The sequence below is a fragment of the Triticum urartu genome, chromosome 3A, assembly GCF_056163025.1.
Source record: "Triticum urartu cultivar PI428250 chromosome 3A, HENAU_Tu73, whole genome shotgun sequence".
NCBI lineage: Eukaryota > Viridiplantae > Streptophyta > Magnoliopsida > Poales > Poaceae > Triticum > Triticum urartu.
Genome location: NC_141875.1, coordinates 1,783,569 through 1,802,400, shown reverse-complemented (window position 1 = coordinate 1,802,400; position 18,832 = coordinate 1,783,569). Strand labels below are relative to the sequence as shown.

Here is an 18,832-nt window from a genome sequence, read left to right as displayed (position 1 = left end):
CCCCCCTTGGATCCTTTATATACGGGGGCAGGGGGCACCCCTAGACACACAAGTTGATCCACGTGATTGTTCCTTAGCCATGTGCGGTGCCCCCTGCCACCATATTCCACCTCGATCATATCGTTGTAGTGCTTAGGCGAAGCCCTGCGTCGGTAGAACATCATCATCATCACCACGCCGTTGTGCTGACGGAACTCATCCCCGAAGCTTTGCTGGATCGGAGCCCGGGGAGCGTCATCGAGTTGTACGTGTGCTAAGAACTCAGAGGTGCCGGAGTAACGGTGCTTGGATCGGTCGGATCGGGAAGACGTACGACTACTTCCTCGACGTCGCGTCAACGCTTCCGTTGCGGTCTACGAGGGTACGTAGACAACACTCTCCCCTCTCGTTGCTATGCATCATCATGATCTTGCGTGTGCGTAGGAAATTTTTTGAAATTACTACGTTCCCCAACACTTGGGTCTGCACACCGCGTCCCATCAGACCATATGGTACTTGCGTTTGGGTCCCGCACCTTCCCAAAAGAAACGGGACCGTGGTGTGTCCATTTTGGCATGCACCCCTTCGGCCAAGAGGAACAGCCCCATCGTGAACTGCGGCAGCGAGGACAGGCTCGCGTTTGTGAGAACAAGACGAGCTGCAGAGGAGAGGAACTTCCCCCTCCACGGACAACCCCCCCCCCCCACCTTGGTCCAGAGTGGAGCCCGGCCCTCAATCGAGATACGTTTGGCATCCAACGGGAGGCCAAGGTAGGTGAACGGGAGTTTGCCTAGTTTGCAATTGAGCTGGTCCGCGATACGTCTACTGTCGGACGGCTCGAGCCCCATGGGCATCACTTCGCATTTGTGGAAGTTGATCTTGAGCCCCGACATAAGTTCAAAGCTAATCAACAGGGCTTTGATCGTGGCCACGCTGTGAAGGTCCGTTTGGAACAACAGAAGCGTGTCGTCGGCGTATTGCAGGTGCGATATCCCCCCTGGGATGAGGTGTCCCAACACCCCTTTGATATGGCCTGCCTCCGTTGCTTTCCGTAGCAAGGTTGCAAGTGCATCTGCCACAAAGTTGAACAAGAGAGGTGCCATGGGATCACCCTGGCGTAGGCCACGCTTGTTCCGGAAGAAGTGCCCTACTTCTTCGTTCACCGAGACCGCAATTTGGCCCCCCGAGACCAACTGCATGACTCGGTGCACCCACACCGGCGAGAAGCCTTGGCTCGTCAGGATTTGTCTGAGGAAATCCCAGTTGACGCAGTCGTAAGCTTTTTCGAAGTCTAATTTTAGTAAAATCGCTGGCTCGCGCGTGCGCCTAAGTTCATGGAGGGTCTCTTGCAATGCTAATGGTCCCTCCAAAATGTTCCTACCGCGAATGAAGGCAGATTGGGAACGACTGATTGTGCGGTTTGCGATCGGAGTAAGCCTAGTGGCACATCCCTTGGCGCATATTTTGAAAGGCACATTAATGAGCGCTATTGGTCTGTACTGGCGGATATTATCCGCACCAGACACTTTCGGGATTAGCGAGAGCACGCCGTAGTTTAACCTAGCAATGTCCACAAAACCGCGCATGAAGCCATTGCACACTGCGAAGATGGGATCGCGCAACAATGGCCAGAAGTGTTTGAACAACGCCACCGGCCACCCATCGGGCCCCGGGGTCGTGTCTGTTTTCATGCTTTGGAGAGCATCGTCAATCTCCATGGGGAGGAACGCGAGCCCCAGCTCTTCGTTCTCCGACTCTAAGACCTTTTGAGCTGGGAGCCAAGCGTCCTCACTCAGCCTAGCGCGCTGAGGCTCGTCAGTCCCCATCAGGCTAATGTAAAAGTCGTAGATGTGATTGCTAATCTCCGATTGCTGGAGGAGGAGCCCCTGCTCCGTCTGCAGTCTAAGGATTAGGCATTTCCTGCGTCGGCCATTCGCGTACGCGTGGAAGTAACCAGTGTTCGCATCGCCCTTGAGCGTCCACTTAAGGCCTCCTCTACGCCTCCAATATTCCTCCTCAAATCGAAGCAACGCCTCGACTTGCCCTTCCAAGGCATATCGGTGTGCCCATTCGTGCTCCGAGAAAGGACGCAAGTCTGCTTGAATGTCGAGAATTGCAATCTTGTCGAGAAGTCTCGCCCTCAAAACTTTCTCGTCTCGCCCCTGGTTCGCGCCCCATCCCTTGAGGCTTGCACGCAGGCGTCCCCCGACCACTGTCCAAAACTCCATAGGGCCGCGCTGCTGGCCCGTGGCTTGAACACACCTCAACCATCTTTCCCGAAAGATGTTGTCAAAGTCAGGGACCTCAAACCACGCTGTTTCGAAGAAGAAACGTGGGCTGCGACGTAACCTATCTTCCCCTGAAGATAAGATGAGTGAAACATGGTCCGAGCCGATCCTTGTTTCAGCAAGGAGCGAGCCTAATGGGAACACCACTCCCCATTCCGGAGACATGAAAGCGCGATCCAAGACGGATCGCACCGGGGCTAGTTGCTTGTTGGTCCAAGTGTACCTTGCCCCCGTCCTTGCCACTTCCCTAAGTGACATTGATGCAATTGCGCTATTGAACATGGTCACCCTTAACCAGTTGATGTTGTCGTTGTTTTTGTCCGTGCTCGATCGGATGAGATTAAAATCTCCACCCACTAGAAGGGGGACTCGGGATGCGGCGACTGCCAGCACCTTGGCTTCGAGTTCTCCCCGAAACTCTGACGAATGTGAGTGATCTGCTGGTCCATAGACTTGCAGGATCACGAGCTCGCGTAGCGAAGCTCTCACGCGAATATTGGCTGCAATAAAAAAGGTGCCTACCACCCAGGACAACACCTCATAGATGGCACTGCAAAAGCCTAGCAGCATGCCACCCGAATGCCCAACGGCCGGGCTGTGCTTCCAAATGAAACGCTCCAGAGGGTCTGTGGCTACGATATCTTGGTGACGAAAATCGGCTTTAATGGTTTCCTGGAGCCCTACTATATCTATCCCTTCTTTCCCGATGTAGTCTCTAAGTTGGGTGCGCCGCCCCGAGTGGCCGAAGCCACCGATGTTCCAAATGAGCATCCGCATTTATATGACGCGGTTTCGCAGGCGCACACCCCTAGAGGTGATCGCCTTGGCCACGCGCTTCACCTTGCCGCAGCGAGGCGAGGGAGGAGCAGCAACCCCTGTTGCTATCTCCCCTTCGGGCCGGAGTCTTAGCAACGTCGAGGGCTCATCCTCGACAGCCAGACGCTCCGCGTGTTGAGCAGCCGCCGCTGCAAGAGCCACCTGAGCCAGCTCTTTAGTGCGCACCAGCGAGATTAACTCGCTAACCCCGCCCTCCCCCATCGGTTCAACCCCACTTTCCACCAACACCTCGCCTAGGTGCTCGTCCGAGAAGGAATCCAAAATCGAAAAGCGGGGCAATGGATTACCTGAGGTTTCCAGATTCTTCTGTGCTTGGAGGAGTTGGGCGCGTTGGAGCGAAGGCATGTGCCCTTTGGCGCCCTTGGCCCGCGCACTAACCCGAACAGGGGCCACCTGCCCATCCACGACGACCTTGGAACGCTTGGCCTTCGGGACAGACACCGTCTTGGCCTCCTCCAGCGCGATCGGAGCGGAGGTGGGAACAGCCAGCGCCATCACCGCCTGCCGGGGAGTCGCCGGCGCGCCCTGGAGCTCCGCCGTACGTCCGGCCTCCGCGCTAACCTTGCGCACGGCCACCTTCTTGAGCTGTTTCACCGCACCAAGCTTGTTGGAGCTGCGGCCACCTTGAGATGGAGAGCGCGAGGCGAGCGGCAGCGTCTCCATGGACACCGCGATAGGAGTGCGCGCCTCCCCCAGCGGCTCCTCCATCTGGCCCGCACCAGGCTCCGCCACCGACCGCACCGGGGGGGACGTGACCGAGCCCAGGTTTGAGCCATACTGGTTGGGGATAGAGAGGTCCAACTCCATGGACCCCCCTGCCAGCGGCAGCTCCGTCGAAGGAAACGGTGCCCGGTTCGTCGCCCCGCCCTATAGAAGGAATCATCTTCCATGCTTGCATCCGCCTCCTTGTCGCCGCCCAGGTTGCCGTCACGCCCTGCCCCATCCATGCCTTTGTCATTTGGAGAAGGAGGATTTGGAGAGGGCAAGGCGGGCGCCGCGATTTGCTTCGGGGGAAGCTCGGGCTCGATGGTGATGTTGAAACCCTCGCCATTGAACCAGATCTGGACCACTCCGCTCAGTTTGTGGGGATTGCGGCAAGCGAAACGCATACGGACCGGCCCCGGACGAATGAGAGACTCCTCATCTATCAGCAGGGGACGTCCGAGCATGGTGGTGGCCGCCATGAGCAGGTCGGAGCGCCGTTGCTTGGGTGGGATTCCTCCCAATTTGACCCACACCTCTGGCATCGCCATTCCCTTGGGGGCGTCGAGGACCGCGTCGCGGATGTCCACCATGAGGTTGTTGAGGGAGAGGAACAACTTGCCGCTCCTTGTTGCCATCCGGAGCATCACCGGATCAAGGAAGACCACCGAGAACGCCCCGCCCTCCATAGGTGAGATCTGCCAGTCCCATTCGCCCTCGAAGAGGAGTGGCAGCTCCGCTTGCAGAATCGCTTGGGTGAGCGCTCCGGAAGGCATGGAGAGCACAGCCGCGTTGGCCCCCAGCTGGATCCGGTAGATGAACTTGATATGGAGTAGCTTCTGTGCAACACGTTCCCGCACAAAGTGATAGTCAACTTCAATGTGTTTTGTCCGAGCATGAACCGCGGAGTCCTACCTACCGCACGAGTCAACACACGCATCGCATGTTCGTCCACACTTGCAAATTATACAGATATACAGATATGGATCGGAGAAGAGGCCTCGTTTCCCTTCCTTCCTTCCTTCCTTCCCTCCTTCCACTTGCATTTTGCTCCTCCTTCTTCCTTCCTTCCTTCCTTCTTTGGATTCCTTCCACTTCCGTATTGTTGAGCGCTCGTATTTCCCCGCTGCAAGTCCTCCCCTCCAGCTGCAGGTTAGTGCTCTCCGTTGACTCTACTACTTATCCTCGCCGATCTGTTGTGTGTGTATGGCAGTCGTGCTGTAATTGCTTTGTGCAAAGCTAGATTGTAGATCTGCGTTGTGTAAAGCTAGATTGGATTACCGTCGGAGAACCAAGAAAGAGCCGACAAGTTAGATTGCTCATAAAATCTGTGCTCACGTTTATTATATCTGTATGTGTAAACATGCCCCTGCGTCTTCTGCGTTTACATCCAGGTGAACCAATAGCATGGCTGATGGGCCAAGCCGTGTGCCACTCCATTCACTGGAGATTATGACAGATAATTTCTCTCAAGGCCGGGTGCTTGGCAGCGGTTCTTACGGAAAAGTTTACCTGGTGTGATTAACCATTGACAATTTCAGAAATGGTAAAATAAATTCATCATTCGTTTGCATTGTTTATTTCATCTATTGTGGTGGGATTTAGGCGCATGCATCATCAAGGGCACCATTTTCTCATATTCGTTTTCTAGCAATCTTGTTGAGCAACAACATGCATATAACTTTCCAGAAATCTTTGCATATTCCAGGAAGAATACCTGAGTATAATATTTTCTTCTTTATAGATGCCACATATATCCCTATAAACAGAAAACTGAACCATATATATTTTTCCAATAGGGGGCGCGGGAAGATGGGCAAAAAATTGCTGTAAAGATTCTTCATGACATGCCAGGGCATGACGATGTGCAATTTGATAAGGAATTTTACAATCTTGTAAATTTGCAACACCAGAACATCGTGGAGTTAGTTGGTTATTGCCATGAAACCCGCCAAGAATACTTGCCGTACAACAAATCTAAGGTTCTTGCTAATGTGACTAAGAGAGCGCTTTGCTTTGAGTATATGGAAAATGGAAGCCTTAGCGACTGTCTTTCTGGTAAATGTATAATGATGCTTCACTTGTATACTTAGAATGTCAACCTTTCATTTTCTGTATATATGTTTCAAGAATTCTAATATTTTCTTTACTTATTTTAGACGAATTTAAGGGACATGGTTGGCGCAATCGCTACGCTATAATTAAGGGTATTTCCAATGGTTTGAAGTACCTTCACGAGGAACTGAAGACTCCCATTTTTCATTTGGATCTAAAACCGGCAAACATATTGCTGGATAAGAAGATGATCCCGAAAATTGCTGATTTCGGATTATCCAGATTCTTCATGGAAGATAAATCCTATAGCACTGATAGTCCTATAGGAACACGGTAAGCTTATTCTACATGTGAAATGTTTAATTTCTCTCAGTACAGAATTCCTATTTTCGTCAGTCAGTAACAGTACGCGTTGTGTCGTGCTTGCAGTGGGTACTTACCACCGGAGTTTATAGATCATGGCATAATCTCAAATAAACTGGATATATTCAGCCTGGGAGTTGTAGTTATAAAGATAATTGCAGGTTCCAAAGGCCACTGCAGAAGTGCTGAAATGACCTCTGAGCAATTCACTGAGATTGTAAGGATCGTATTTATTGATATCGGATGTACATTGTCATTCTGCTATTCTGTTTTCTTTTACCGACCATTCTTTGTGCTATCATTATCCAGGTACATGGGAATTGGATGACTAGGCTACAATCAGAGGCATCAGGTGATTTGTTGGAGTCGTATTCTGAACAAGTAAATAGATGCATCGTCATTGCTTTGAGCTGTGTGGAGGATGATCGACAGAAAAGGCCAACCATAGGGGACATCGTTAATATGCTAACTGATACAGAGACACCAGAAAACTATCATGGGGCATTAATTGACCAGGTATGATTGTAGTCGTTTTTCTTGTTTTCCCATCCTACAAAAACAAGTGCCAAGCTTGAACATATATATATTGCTGATGCTTCCGACCTGAAAATAGTATTCCAATGGATATTAATATTCTTAAGTTTGACGGGTTGGATGGTGCACCCTGATACTGTAGATGAGCACTTTCATGGTAAAGGACACTGGCTTGAAAGATGTTCATCCCCTAAGCGCTGTCTGTGCAACAACGGGTGAGACGAAGACATCTGAGGTTTGTTGTTGATCTTGATGGATTTGAACGTGATCAAGTAGACGCCAGGATATTCTCTGATTTTTTTTCCCCGTATATTTCACCTTCTGTTTTGGGCCTGGGACGGCACATGTTTTGATCAACCATGCTTACTTCAGGTCATACTTCGTGATGGTGACCGTATATTAAGGTCAATGGATGTGCACCCTACAGAGCCTTGGTGAGTTCAAACTTCTAGCCGTATTGTTTGTTACCTAAAAAGGCTTCCGCCCCGCTTTATATATAAATCAAAGATCACCAACGTCCCGATACAGACGCACGCCACCACAACAACGCACACACCCAAGGCATGATACACAGGCGCTGAGCGCAGCAACACCACCCCTAACTACGAAGAGATGAAGCCGCATACGACGATCCGAGGACTCCAAGGCGGCGCCTTCAGCAAGGACACGACACCGGAGCGCTGCCACCGCCCGATCCAAGGATCAGAGTTTCCCCTAGAGCCCACGATGGGCGATGAGAGCCGCGACGACGCCTTCAAGAAGGGAACGAGTTTCGCCGCGGCCGGTCTGTCCGCAGAAAGAACAGGTTTTCACCCCGGCCACCCCTCACCACCACCGAACGCCGCACCCCGGCTGCCAAGCCGCCCGCACGGCCATGGCCACCCGGCAGCACCAAGCCGTAGCCTCTGCCCAAAAGCACCGCGCTACCACCACCGGGGCCGCCGCCCCGGCATCCAAGACCTAGGCACCACCTGAACCGAGACCCGGCGCTACCCCAACCGAAGAGACGAGCGGAAAGGCCCCGCCTTTCACACCCCTGGACGACCCCCAGCGCAGAGGCCCAATAGGCTGGCCAAAACTAGCCTCCATCGCCCATCCTGCAGCCCCGAGTGCGAGACGAGCTTTGTCCTACTGCCGGGCGCGAGACGAGCTCCATCCTGCTGTCGGGCCCGAGACGAGCTCCATCCTGCTGCCGGGCCCGAGACGAGCTCCATCCTGCTGCCGGGCACGAGACGAGCGAAGGACCGCAGCTGGGAGAGGGCCAGCCCTTGGACCGAAGTAACGCCCGGACGACGAGGACATGGAGCAACGGTCGAAGCGGTCCGGACGAAAATGAACCGACGCCGGAGATAGCCGGCCATCGCCGCAAGCAGATCCGCCAAACCACCGTGTAGCTGCCGCGCCCCCGGGACGCCATCACCATGTGCCGGACCTCCATGCGCCACCGCCCACGGCCGGAGCAACGGCTACAACAGACTGCGGCCCCACCCGCGCCGTCCACCCGGATCCCCCCGCCAGATCCAAGTCGGACGCACCGCCACCCGCCCTGCAGCCGCGCAATAGCCACCCCAGCCACCCATGAAGGCTGGAGGGAGACCTCCAGGAGCGGGAGGAGAAGCCACCGGCGGCCACCGGCGGCCACCGGCGGCCACCGAGCCATCCGCCGCCACCACCGCCCGAATCAAGCCTGGACCGGACCAGATCGGGCCGCCGCGGCCGCGACTGGCACCGCCACCACGCAGCCCACCGCGTCGGGCCACACGTCCGCGACACCGCGCCGACACGCCCTGCGCCCATGCATCGCCACCATTCAAAGCTTCACGGCCCGAGCCGGCCGTCTCCGAAGGGGGGCGAGAAACCCCCCCGCCGCCGCCGCCCGCGTCGCCTCCCGAGCGAGGTGACCGGGGGCTTCCTCCGGGCTCCTCTCCAGCTCGCCACCCTCGCCCTGCCTCCTCCCGCCGCCGCCCGTGAGCGCCTCCGTCCTCGGCCGCGGTGAGCTGGCGGCGGCGGGCCTGCCTTTCCCCGCGCGCAGCACCACCCTGCTCGCACGGTTGGTGGAGGTGCCATGGGCCCGGTGGCTCTCTACGCGGTGGTGCGGCCGTTGGCGGTGGGGCAGCGTGGTGGCACTGTGGCTGGCGGCGCCCGCCCAGACCAGATCTGGGCCCATTTGGGCCCCATCTGGGTTGGGGCGGGCCGGTGACTTGGCGTTCGGCGGCGACATTCCCTGGTGGTGGCATGGTGGCGGCGATCTCGGGCGATGAGGACTCCGTTGGTCAGCGTGCTGCAGCGTGGTGACAGGACTGTCCGGGTCCAGTGGGCCCGGCCAGGCCGTCGTGGCCCGGCAAGTCCTCGTCGCCGCGTCCGGTCGGCTCCGCTGCGGCGGTGGAGGCAGTCCCCTCCCTCCGGTCGAGTTGTGTTCGCTCCCGTGGCCGGTATCTCCTATCCATCTCCAGGTCTCGTGTTGACAGCTCCAGTGACGCGGCGAGGGTTGTCCGGTAATCGTGATGGCACAAGCAGGTGGGTGGCTACGAGGGTGGTACATTTCGAAATGCCTGGGGTGGTGGTGCTGGTTGTCGGTCGGGAGAAACCCCTGTCGGCCTGTCCGGCACCGATGCGATGACGCCTGCGGGAGCCATGGGACCTTCCTGAGGGGCATCGGGTATACCCCTTCCCCACTATCCCTCGTGTACCAGGGAAACCCTAGAACTTGTTCGGGCAACAGCGGCGGCATCGTGGCATTCCTTCTTGAAGGTCTTGCTTGGGGTGCGGCGCTTCGAGATGCTGGGAGTGTGGTGGTACTTCTTCGGAGGGTGCAACGGTTGCCGGTCTTCCTCTCTTCATTGATCTACCGGTATCGGCATTTATTTCTCTTTCTTCTTCTTCTTGTTTTCCTTTGGGATATCTGTGCTGCAGCCCCAGCAAGCTGGATGTATTGAATGTTTGCTTTATAATATAAAGCGGGGGAAACCCTTTATTTCAGAGAGAGAGAGAGAGAGTATGGTAGCGTCTGCAAAATAAAACTGTCTCACAACGGGGGAGTGCTTCACATAGGTGCTTAAGTAGCGTTTGGATTTTTGGTCCGTGAAGTGAGGACAGCAGTTTTCTCTCCTAAGCAGCCGCTAGCACCGAAAGCCAATCTTTGCTTCCATCCTCCCATCCTAAGCACATGTGCAAGCCGAAGCCTAAATAAAACCGGGTTTTCTTTCTGAGGCACCGGCATAAGCACCTGCGGTGTACAAAGCCGGGGGGGGGGGGGTCCGCATTGGCTGACCAAGTCATCGCAATCCAAGTTTCATCAGAATTTTCAAGAAGCTTGGCAGCATAAATACAGTTACTCTTTCCTCCACATCTCTCTTGGCTCATACAGGAAAATGTAGGATTCCTCTTATCAAGGCTAACAAATAGGGCATGGTTTTCCAATTTCTCCATCTTCACCAACTTCTTTGGCTTGAATGCAAAGTCATGGCAGAAGACATTGAAGGAGCTACTATATGGGCCATTAGACTCGATAGAGCTTACCTAGAGGTCAACCATGAGAAGCATGTCACCATAGGCCACCAACCATGGTTTAATAGGCAGGGCTTCCCACATCATTTGCTACTTCTTGCATCGTGAACTGATGTGTTAAGTGTACTGCGTGGAACCTCAGCAGACCATCTACGACAAAGATATCACCTTTGAAGAGTACAATCTGATTGATGCTGGAATCATCAAGAGCAAGAGGGCTCTGACCAGTAGTTTGTTCCAACCTGCCACTCAAACATGGAATACGTTGAGAAAAGGAGGAGGCGAGAGTTGGGTGAAATTAATGGAGCCGTGAGTACCCAAGTTTGTTGCTGTCTGGGAGTTTGGGGGCTTCGCTTTGGTACCGGTGTACAAATCAACAAGGAGGGAATTGTTGGCAATAAGCCATGCCCGTGCCCGTGCGGTGGTGACCGGCGTCGACGCGACAGTTCTGGTCCATGGTGGGCACAGGTGTGTCCCAGCGTGAGTCCGTGCTCACGTTGGTTGCGTGAAGGAGCTACATGCACGAAGACCATTGCGATCTGTTGGAGCCGGCCGCGTGCGTGTAGATCATAGAGTCAGTACGTGGTTAGTTGGTGTGTAGCCGAGTCAAGTGCATGCGCTTAGTGGTTGTTAACTAGCGTGGTGCGTCTGTGTATGCATGTTTGCCTAGTCTTTTGCGTGAGTGGCATAGGAGCCGGGCAGGCTGTTGCCCTGGTAGCGTGTGTCCGCGTGTGCTACTTAAGCGGATGTAGCCGGTATGAGCCATGTTGAGGAGCTAGGAGAGATGTAGTCTCTGGTAGTCTTTCGTGTGGTGTCGAGTTCGTGCTCGGGAAAAGGCTGTTCGGGCAGCAGGCATATGTGCGCCGGAAACCACCGTGTCCACCGTGTTCTTCATCCTTCTTCTTCCACCTCAGCTCGAGTGACAGGAGAGGTAGCTAGAAGCTTTGGTTCCAACAGGAATGCTCCTCGTAGAAGATAAGATACCCACATGAGCAGCCAAATAGTTTTCAAAATAAGACTTGTCAATGTTGCACCCACTGTTTTCTTACTCGTTTGAACTAGACCGAGAGTGCGGCTTGGCACGCTGCCTGGATCAACGAGGTCACCCTGTTGGAAATATGCCCTAGAGGCAATAATAAATTGATTATTATTATATTTCCTTGTTCATGATAATCGTTTATTATCCATGCTAGAATTGTATTGATAGGAAACTCAGATACATGTGTGGATACATAGACAACACCATGTCCCTAGTAAGCCTCTAGTTGACTAGCTCGTTGATCAATAGATGGTTACGGTTTCCTGACCATGGACATTGGATGTCGTTGATAACAGGATCACATCATTAGGAGAATGATGTGATGGACAAGACCCAATCCTGAGCCTAGCACAAAGATCGTGTAGTTCGTATGCTAAAGCTTTTCTAATGTCAAGTATCATTTCCTTAGACCATGAGATTGTGCAACTCCCGGATACCGTAGGAATACTTTGGGTGTGCCAAACGTCACAACGTAACTGGCTGGCTATAAAGGTACACTACAGGTATCTCCGAAAGTGTTTGTTGGGTTGGCACGAATCGAGACTGGGATTTGTCACTCCGTGTAAGCGGAGAGGTATCTCTGGGCCCACTCGGTAGGACATCATCATAATGTGCACAATGTGATCAAGGAGTTGATCACGGGATGATGTGTTACGGAACGATTAAAGAGACTTGCCGGTAACGAGATTGAACAAGGTATCGGATACCGACGATCGAATCTCGGGCAAGTATCGTACCGATAGACAAAGGGAATTGTATACTGGATTGATTAAGTCCTTGACATCGTGGTTCATCCGATGAGATCATCGTGGAACATGTGGGAGCCAACATGGGTATCCAGATCCCGCTGTTGGTTATTGACCGGAGAACGTCTCGGTCATGTCTGCATGTCTCCCGAACCCGTAAGGGTGTACACACTTAAGGTTCGATGACGCTAGGGTTATAAAGGAAGCTTGTATGTGGTTACCGAATATTGTTCGGAGTCCCGGATGAGATCCCGGACGTCATGAGGAGTTCCGGAATGGTCCGGAGGTAAAGATTTATATATAGGAAATCCTGTTTCGGCCATCGGGACAAGTTTCGGGGTCATCGGTATTGTACCGGGACCACCGGAAGGGTCCCGGGGGGTCTACCGGGTGGGGCCACCTGCCCCGGGGGCCACATGGGCTGTAAGGGGTGCGCCTTGGCCTACATGGGCCAAGGGCACCAGCCCCAAGAGGCCCATGCGCCTAGGGTTTCAAAAGGGAAGAGTCCCACAAGGGGAAGGCACCCCCTAGGTGCCTTGGGGGGGAGGGAAACCTCCCTTGGCCGCCGCCCCCCTAGGAGATTGGATCTCCTAGGGCCGGCGCCCACCCCCCTTGGGGTCCCTATATATAGTGGGGGTAGGAGGGCCTCTTGACACACCTTTGCCTTGGTGCAGCCCTCTCCCCTCTCCCAAGTCCATCTCCTCTCCCGTGGTGCTTGGCGAAGCCCTGCAGGATTGCCACGCTCCTCCACCACCACCACGCCATTGTGCTGCTGCTGGATGGAGTCTTCCTCAACCTCTCCCTCTCTCCTTCCTGGATCAAGGCGTGGGAGACGTCACCGGGCTGTACGTGTGTTGAACGCAAAGGTGCCATCCGTTCGGCACTTGGTCATCGGTGATTTGGATCACGACGAGTACGACTCCATCAACCCCGTTCACTTGAACGCTTCCGCTTAGCGATCTACAAGGGTATGTAGATGCACTCTCCTTCCCTTCGTTGCTGGTCTCTCCATAGATAGATCTTGGTGACACGTAGGAAAATTTTGAATTTCTGCTATGTTCTCCAACAGTGGCATCATGAGCTAGGTCTATTGCGTAGATTCCATGCACGAGTAGAACACAAAGTAGTTGTGGGCATTGATTTTGTTCAATATGCTTGCCGTTACTAGTCTTATCTTGATTCGGCGGCATCGTGGGATGAAGCGGCCCGGACCGACCTTACACGTACTCTTACGTGAGACTGGTTCCACCGACTGATATGCACTAGTTGCATAAGGTGGCTAGCGGGTGCCTGTCTCTCCCACTTTAGTCGGATCGGATTCGATGAAAAAGGTCCTTATGAAGGGTAAATAGCAATTGGCATATCACGTTGTGGTCTTTGCGTAGGTAAGAAACGTTCTTGCTAGAAACCCATAGCAGCCACGTAAAACATGCAAACAACAATTAGAGGACGTCTAACTTGTTTTTGCAGGGTATGCAATGTGATGTGATATGGCCAAAAAGGATGTGATGTTTCATATATGTGATGTATGAGATTGATCATGTTCTCGTAATAGGAATCATGACTTGCATGTCGATGAGTATGACAACCGGCAGGAGCCATAGGATTTGTCTTTATTTATTTATGACCTGCGTGTCAACTTAAACGTCATGTAATTACTTTACTTTATTGCTAACCGTTAGCTATAGTAGTAGAAGTAATAGTTGGTGAGACAACTTCATGAAGACACAATGATGGAGATCATGATGATGGAGATCATGGTGTCATGCCGGTGACGATGATGATCATGGAGCCCCGAAGATGGAGATCAAAAGGAGCAATATGATATTGGCCATATCATGTCACTATTTGATTGCATGTGATGTTTATCATGTTTATACATCTTGTTTACTTAGAACGACGGTAGTAAATAAGATGATCCCTTCCAACAATTTCAAGAAGTGTTCTCCCCTAACTGTGCACCGTTGCTAAAGTTCGTCGTTTCGAAGCACCACGTGATGATCGGGTGTGATAGATCCTTACGTTCACATACAACGGGTGTAAGACAGTTTTACACATGCAAAACACTTAGGGTTAACTTGACAAGCCTAGCATGTGTACAGACATGGCCTCGGAACACAGAAGACCGAAAGGTCGAGCATGAGTCGTATGGTAGATACGATCAACATGAAGATTTTCACCGATGATGACTAGTCCGTCTCACATGATGATCTGACACGGCCTAGTTGACTCGGATCATGTAATCGCTTAGATGACTAGAGGGATGTCTATCTGAGTGGGAGTTCATAAGATGAACTTAATTATCCTGAACATAGTCAAAAGGTCTTCGCAAATTATGTCGTAGCTCGCGCTTCAGTTCTACTATTTAGATATGTTCCTAGAGAAAATTTAGTTGAAAGTTGATAGTAGCAATTATGCGGACTAGGTCCGTAAATTGAGGATTGTCCTCATTGCTTCATAGAAGGCTTATGTCCTTAATGCACCGCTCAGTGTGTTGAACCTCGAACGTCGTCTGTGGATGTTGCGGACATCTGACATACACGTTTTGTTAACTACGTGATAGTTCAGTTAAATGGTTTAGAGTTGAGGCACCGAAGACGTTTTGAAACGTCACGAAACATATGAGATGTTTTGAGGGCTGAAATTGGGATTTCAGGCTCGTGCCCACGTCAAGAGGTATAAGACCTCCGACGATTTTTCTTGGCCTACAAACTAAGGAGAAAAGCTCAATTGTTGAGCTTGTGCTCAGATTGTCTGAATACAACAATCATTTGAATCAAGTGGGAGTTGATCTTCCAGATGAGACAGTGATGTTTCTCCGAAGTCATTACCACCAAGCTGCTAGAGCTTCGTGATGAACTATAATATATCAGGGACATATATAATGATCCTTGAGAGATTCGCGATGTTTGACACCACAAAAGTAGAAATCAAGAAGGAGCATCAATTGTTGATGGTTGGTGAAACCACTAGTTTCAAGAAGGGCAAGGGCAAGAAGGGATACTTCATGAAACGGCAATTCAGCTGCTGCTCTAGTGAAGAGACCCAAGGTTGAACCCAAACCCGAGACTAAGTGCTTCTGTAATAAGGGGAACAGCCACTGGAGCAGAATTACCCTAGATACTTGGTAGATAAGAAGGCTGGCAAGGTTGATAGAAGTATATTGGATATACATTGTGTTGATGTGTACTTTACTAGTACTCCTAGTAGCACCAGGGTATTAGATACCGGTTCGGTTGCTAAGTGTTAGTAACTCGAAATAAAAGCTACGGAATAAACGGAGACTAGCTAAAGGTGAGATGACGATATGTGTTGGAGGTATTTCCAAGGTTGATCAAATATCGTACGCTCCCTCTACCATCGAGATTGGTGTTTGCGTTGAGAATGGACATGATTGGATTATGTCTATCGCAATACGGTTATTCATTTGAGGAGAATAATGGTTACTCTGTTTATTTGAATAATACCTTCAATGGTCTTGCACCTAAAATGAATGGTTCATTGAATCTCGATCGTAGTGATACACATGTTCATGCCAAAAGATATAAGATAGTAATGATAGTACCACCTACTTGTGGCACTGCCACGAAAGTAATATCGGTATAAAACGCATGAAGAAGCTCCATGTTGATGGATCTTTGGGCTCACTTGTTTTTGAAAAGTTTGAGACATGTGAACCATGTCTATTGGAGTATATGCATGAAGAAACTCCATGCAAATGGACCGTTCGGACTCGCTTGATTTTGAATCACTTGAGACATGCAAATCATACCACATGGGCAAGATGACTGAAAGCCTCTTTTTCAGTAAAATGGAACTAGAAAGCAACTTGTTGGAAGTAATACATTTTGATGTGTGCAGTCCAATGAGTGCTGAGGCGTATAGTGGATATCGTTATGTTCTTACTTCACAGATGATTTGAGTAGATGTTGAGTATATTTACATGATGAATCACGAGTCTGAATTATTGAAAGGTTCAAGTAATTTCAGGGTGAAGTTGAAAGATCGTCGTGACAAGAGGATAACAGATCTATGATATGATCATAGAGATGAATTACGAGTTTGGCACAGAATTAAGACATTGGGAAATTGTTTCACAACTGATACAGCCTGGAACACCATAGTGTGATGGTGTGTCCGAACATCATAACTGCACCCTATTGGATATGATGCATACCATGATGTCTCTTATCGAATTACCACGATAGTTTATGGGTTAGGCATTAGAGACAACCGCATTCACTTTAAATAGGGCACCACGTAATTCCGATGAGATGACACCGTATGAACTATGGTTTGGAGAAACCTAAGCTGTCATTTCTTAAAAGTTTGGGGCAGTGACGCTTACGTGAAAAAGTTTCAGGCTGATAAGCTCGAACCCAAAGCGGATAAATGCATCTTCATAGGACACCCAAAACAGTTGGGTATACCTCCTGTCTCAGATCCGAAAGCAATAAGGGATTGTTTCTGGAATCAGGTCCTTTCTCGAGGAAAAGTTTCTCTCGAAAGAATTGAGTGGGAGGATGGTGGAGACTTGATGAGGTTATTGAACAGTCACTTCAACTAGCGTATAGCAGGGCACAAAGAGTTGTTCCTATGGCACCTACACCAATTGAAATGGAAGCTTATGATATTGATCATGAGACTTCGGATCAAGTCACTCCCAAACCTCGTGGGATGACAAGGATGCGTACTACTTCAAAGTGGTACATAATCCTGTCTTGGAAGTCATGTTGCTAGACAACAATGAACCTACGAGCTATGGAGAAGCAATGGTGGGCCTGGATTCTGATAAATGGCTTGAGGCCATATAATCCGAGAGAGGATCCATATATGAAAACAAAGTGTAGACTTTGGAAGAACTACCTGATGGTCGTAAGGCTGTTAGGTACATATGGATTTTAAAAGGAAGACGGACAATGATGGTAAATATCACCATTAAGAAAGCTCGACTTGTCGTTAAGATGTTTCCCGACAAGTTCAAGGACTTGACTACGATGAGACTTTCTCACTCGTAGCGATGCTAAGAGTCTGTTGGAATAATATTAGCGATTACTGCATTATTTATGAAATCTTGCAGATAGGATGACAAAACATTGTTTCCTCGATGATTTTCTTGAGGAAAGGTTGTATGTAATACAACCGAAAGGTCTTGTCAATCCTGAAAGATGCTAATAAGTATGCAAAGCCCCCGCAATCCTTCTGAGGACTGGAGTAAGCATCTTGGAGTTGGAATGTATGCTTTGATAATAATCAAAGATTTTGGGTGTATACAAAGTTTATGAGAAACTTGTATTTCCAAAGAAGTGAGTGGGAGCACTATAGAATTTCTGATGAATATATGTTGTTGACATATTGTTGATCAGAAATGACGTAGAATTTCTGGAAAGCATATAGGGTTATTTGGAAAGTGTTTTTCAATGGAAAGCCTGGATTAAGCTACTTGAGCTTTGAGCATCAAGATCTATAAGGATAGATCAAAACGCTTAATGGTACTTTCAAAATGAGCACATACCTTGACATGATCTTGAAGGTGTTCAAGATGGATCAGTCAAAAAGGGAGTTCTTGCCTGAGTTGTAAGGTATGAAGTTAAGACTTAAAGCTCGACCGCGGCAGAATAGAGAGAAAGGACGAAGGTCGTCCCCTATGCTTAAGACATAGGCTCTACAGTATGCTATGCTGTGTACCGCACCTAAAGTGTGCCTTGCCATGAGTCAGTCAAGGGGTACAAGAGTGATCCAAGAATGGATCACAGGACAGCGGTCAAAGTTATCCTTAGTAACTAGTGGGCTAAGGAATTTTCTCGATTATGGAGGTGGTAAAAGAGTTCGTCGTAAAGGGTTACGTCGATGCAAGCTTAACATCTATCCGGATAGCTCAGAGTAGAGATACCGGATACGTATAATGGAGCAACAATTTAGAATAGCTCCAAGTAGAACAGTTATTTGGAATAGCTCCAAATAGAACGTGGTAGCTGCATCTAGGAGATGACATAGAGATTTGTAAAGCACACACGGATCTGAAAGGTTCAGATCTGTTGACTAAAACCTCTCTCACAAGCAACATGATCAAACCCAGAACTCATTGAGTGCTAATCACATAGTGATGTGAACTAGATTATTGACTCTAGTAAACTCTTTGGATGTTGGTTACATGGCGATGTGACCTGTGAGTGTTAATCACATCGCGATGTGAACTAGATTATTGACTCTAGTGCAAGTGGGAGACTGTTGGAAATATGCCCTAGAGGCAATAATAAATTGATTATTATTATATTTCCTTGTTCATGATAATCGTTTATTATCCATGCTAGAATTGTATTGATAGGAAACTCAGATACATGTGTGGATACATAGACAACACCATGTCCCTAGTAAGCCTCTAGTTGACTAGCTCGTTGATCAATAGATGGTTACGGTTTCCTGACCATGGACATTGGATGCCGTTGATAACAGGATCACATCATTAGGAGAATGATGTGATGGACAAGACCCAATCCTGAGCCTAGCACAAAGATCGTGTAGTTCGTATGCTAAAGCTTTTCTAATGTCAAGTATCATTTCCTTAGACCATGAGATTGTGCAACTCCCGGATACCGTAGGAATACTTTGGGTGTGCCAAACGTCACAACGTAACTGGCTGGCTATAAAGGTACACTACAGGTATCTCCGAAAGTGTTTGTTGGGTTGGCACGAATCGAGACTGGGATTTGTCACTCCGTGTAAGCGGAGAGGTATCTCTGGGCCCACTCGGTAGGACATCATCATAATGTGCACAATGT

The 18,832-nt window shown here is 50.2% G+C and overlaps 1 protein-coding gene and 1 pseudogene across 1 annotated transcript in view; one reads left to right on the top strand and one right to left on the bottom strand.

Moving 5' to 3' along the window:
* The first annotated feature begins 5,213 nt into the window (after positions 1-5,213).
* The window catches only part of LOC125542553 (uncharacterized), a 34,378-nt gene continuing 20,759 nt past the window's right edge, over positions 5,214-18,832 (top strand). The window contains exons 1-6 of the mRNA XM_087516378.1: positions 5,214-5,321; positions 5,606-5,864; positions 5,966-6,194; positions 6,291-6,441; positions 6,534-6,740; positions 14,206-14,216. Coding sequence (XP_087372504.1) covers positions 5,214-5,321; positions 5,606-5,864; positions 5,966-6,194; positions 6,291-6,441; positions 6,534-6,740; positions 14,206-14,216 — 965 coding nt within the window. The remainder of the gene's footprint in view (positions 5,322-5,605; positions 5,865-5,965; positions 6,195-6,290; positions 6,442-6,533; positions 6,741-14,205; positions 14,217-18,832) is intronic.
* Positions 9,867-10,798, bottom strand: LOC125542549 (uncharacterized; annotated as a pseudogene).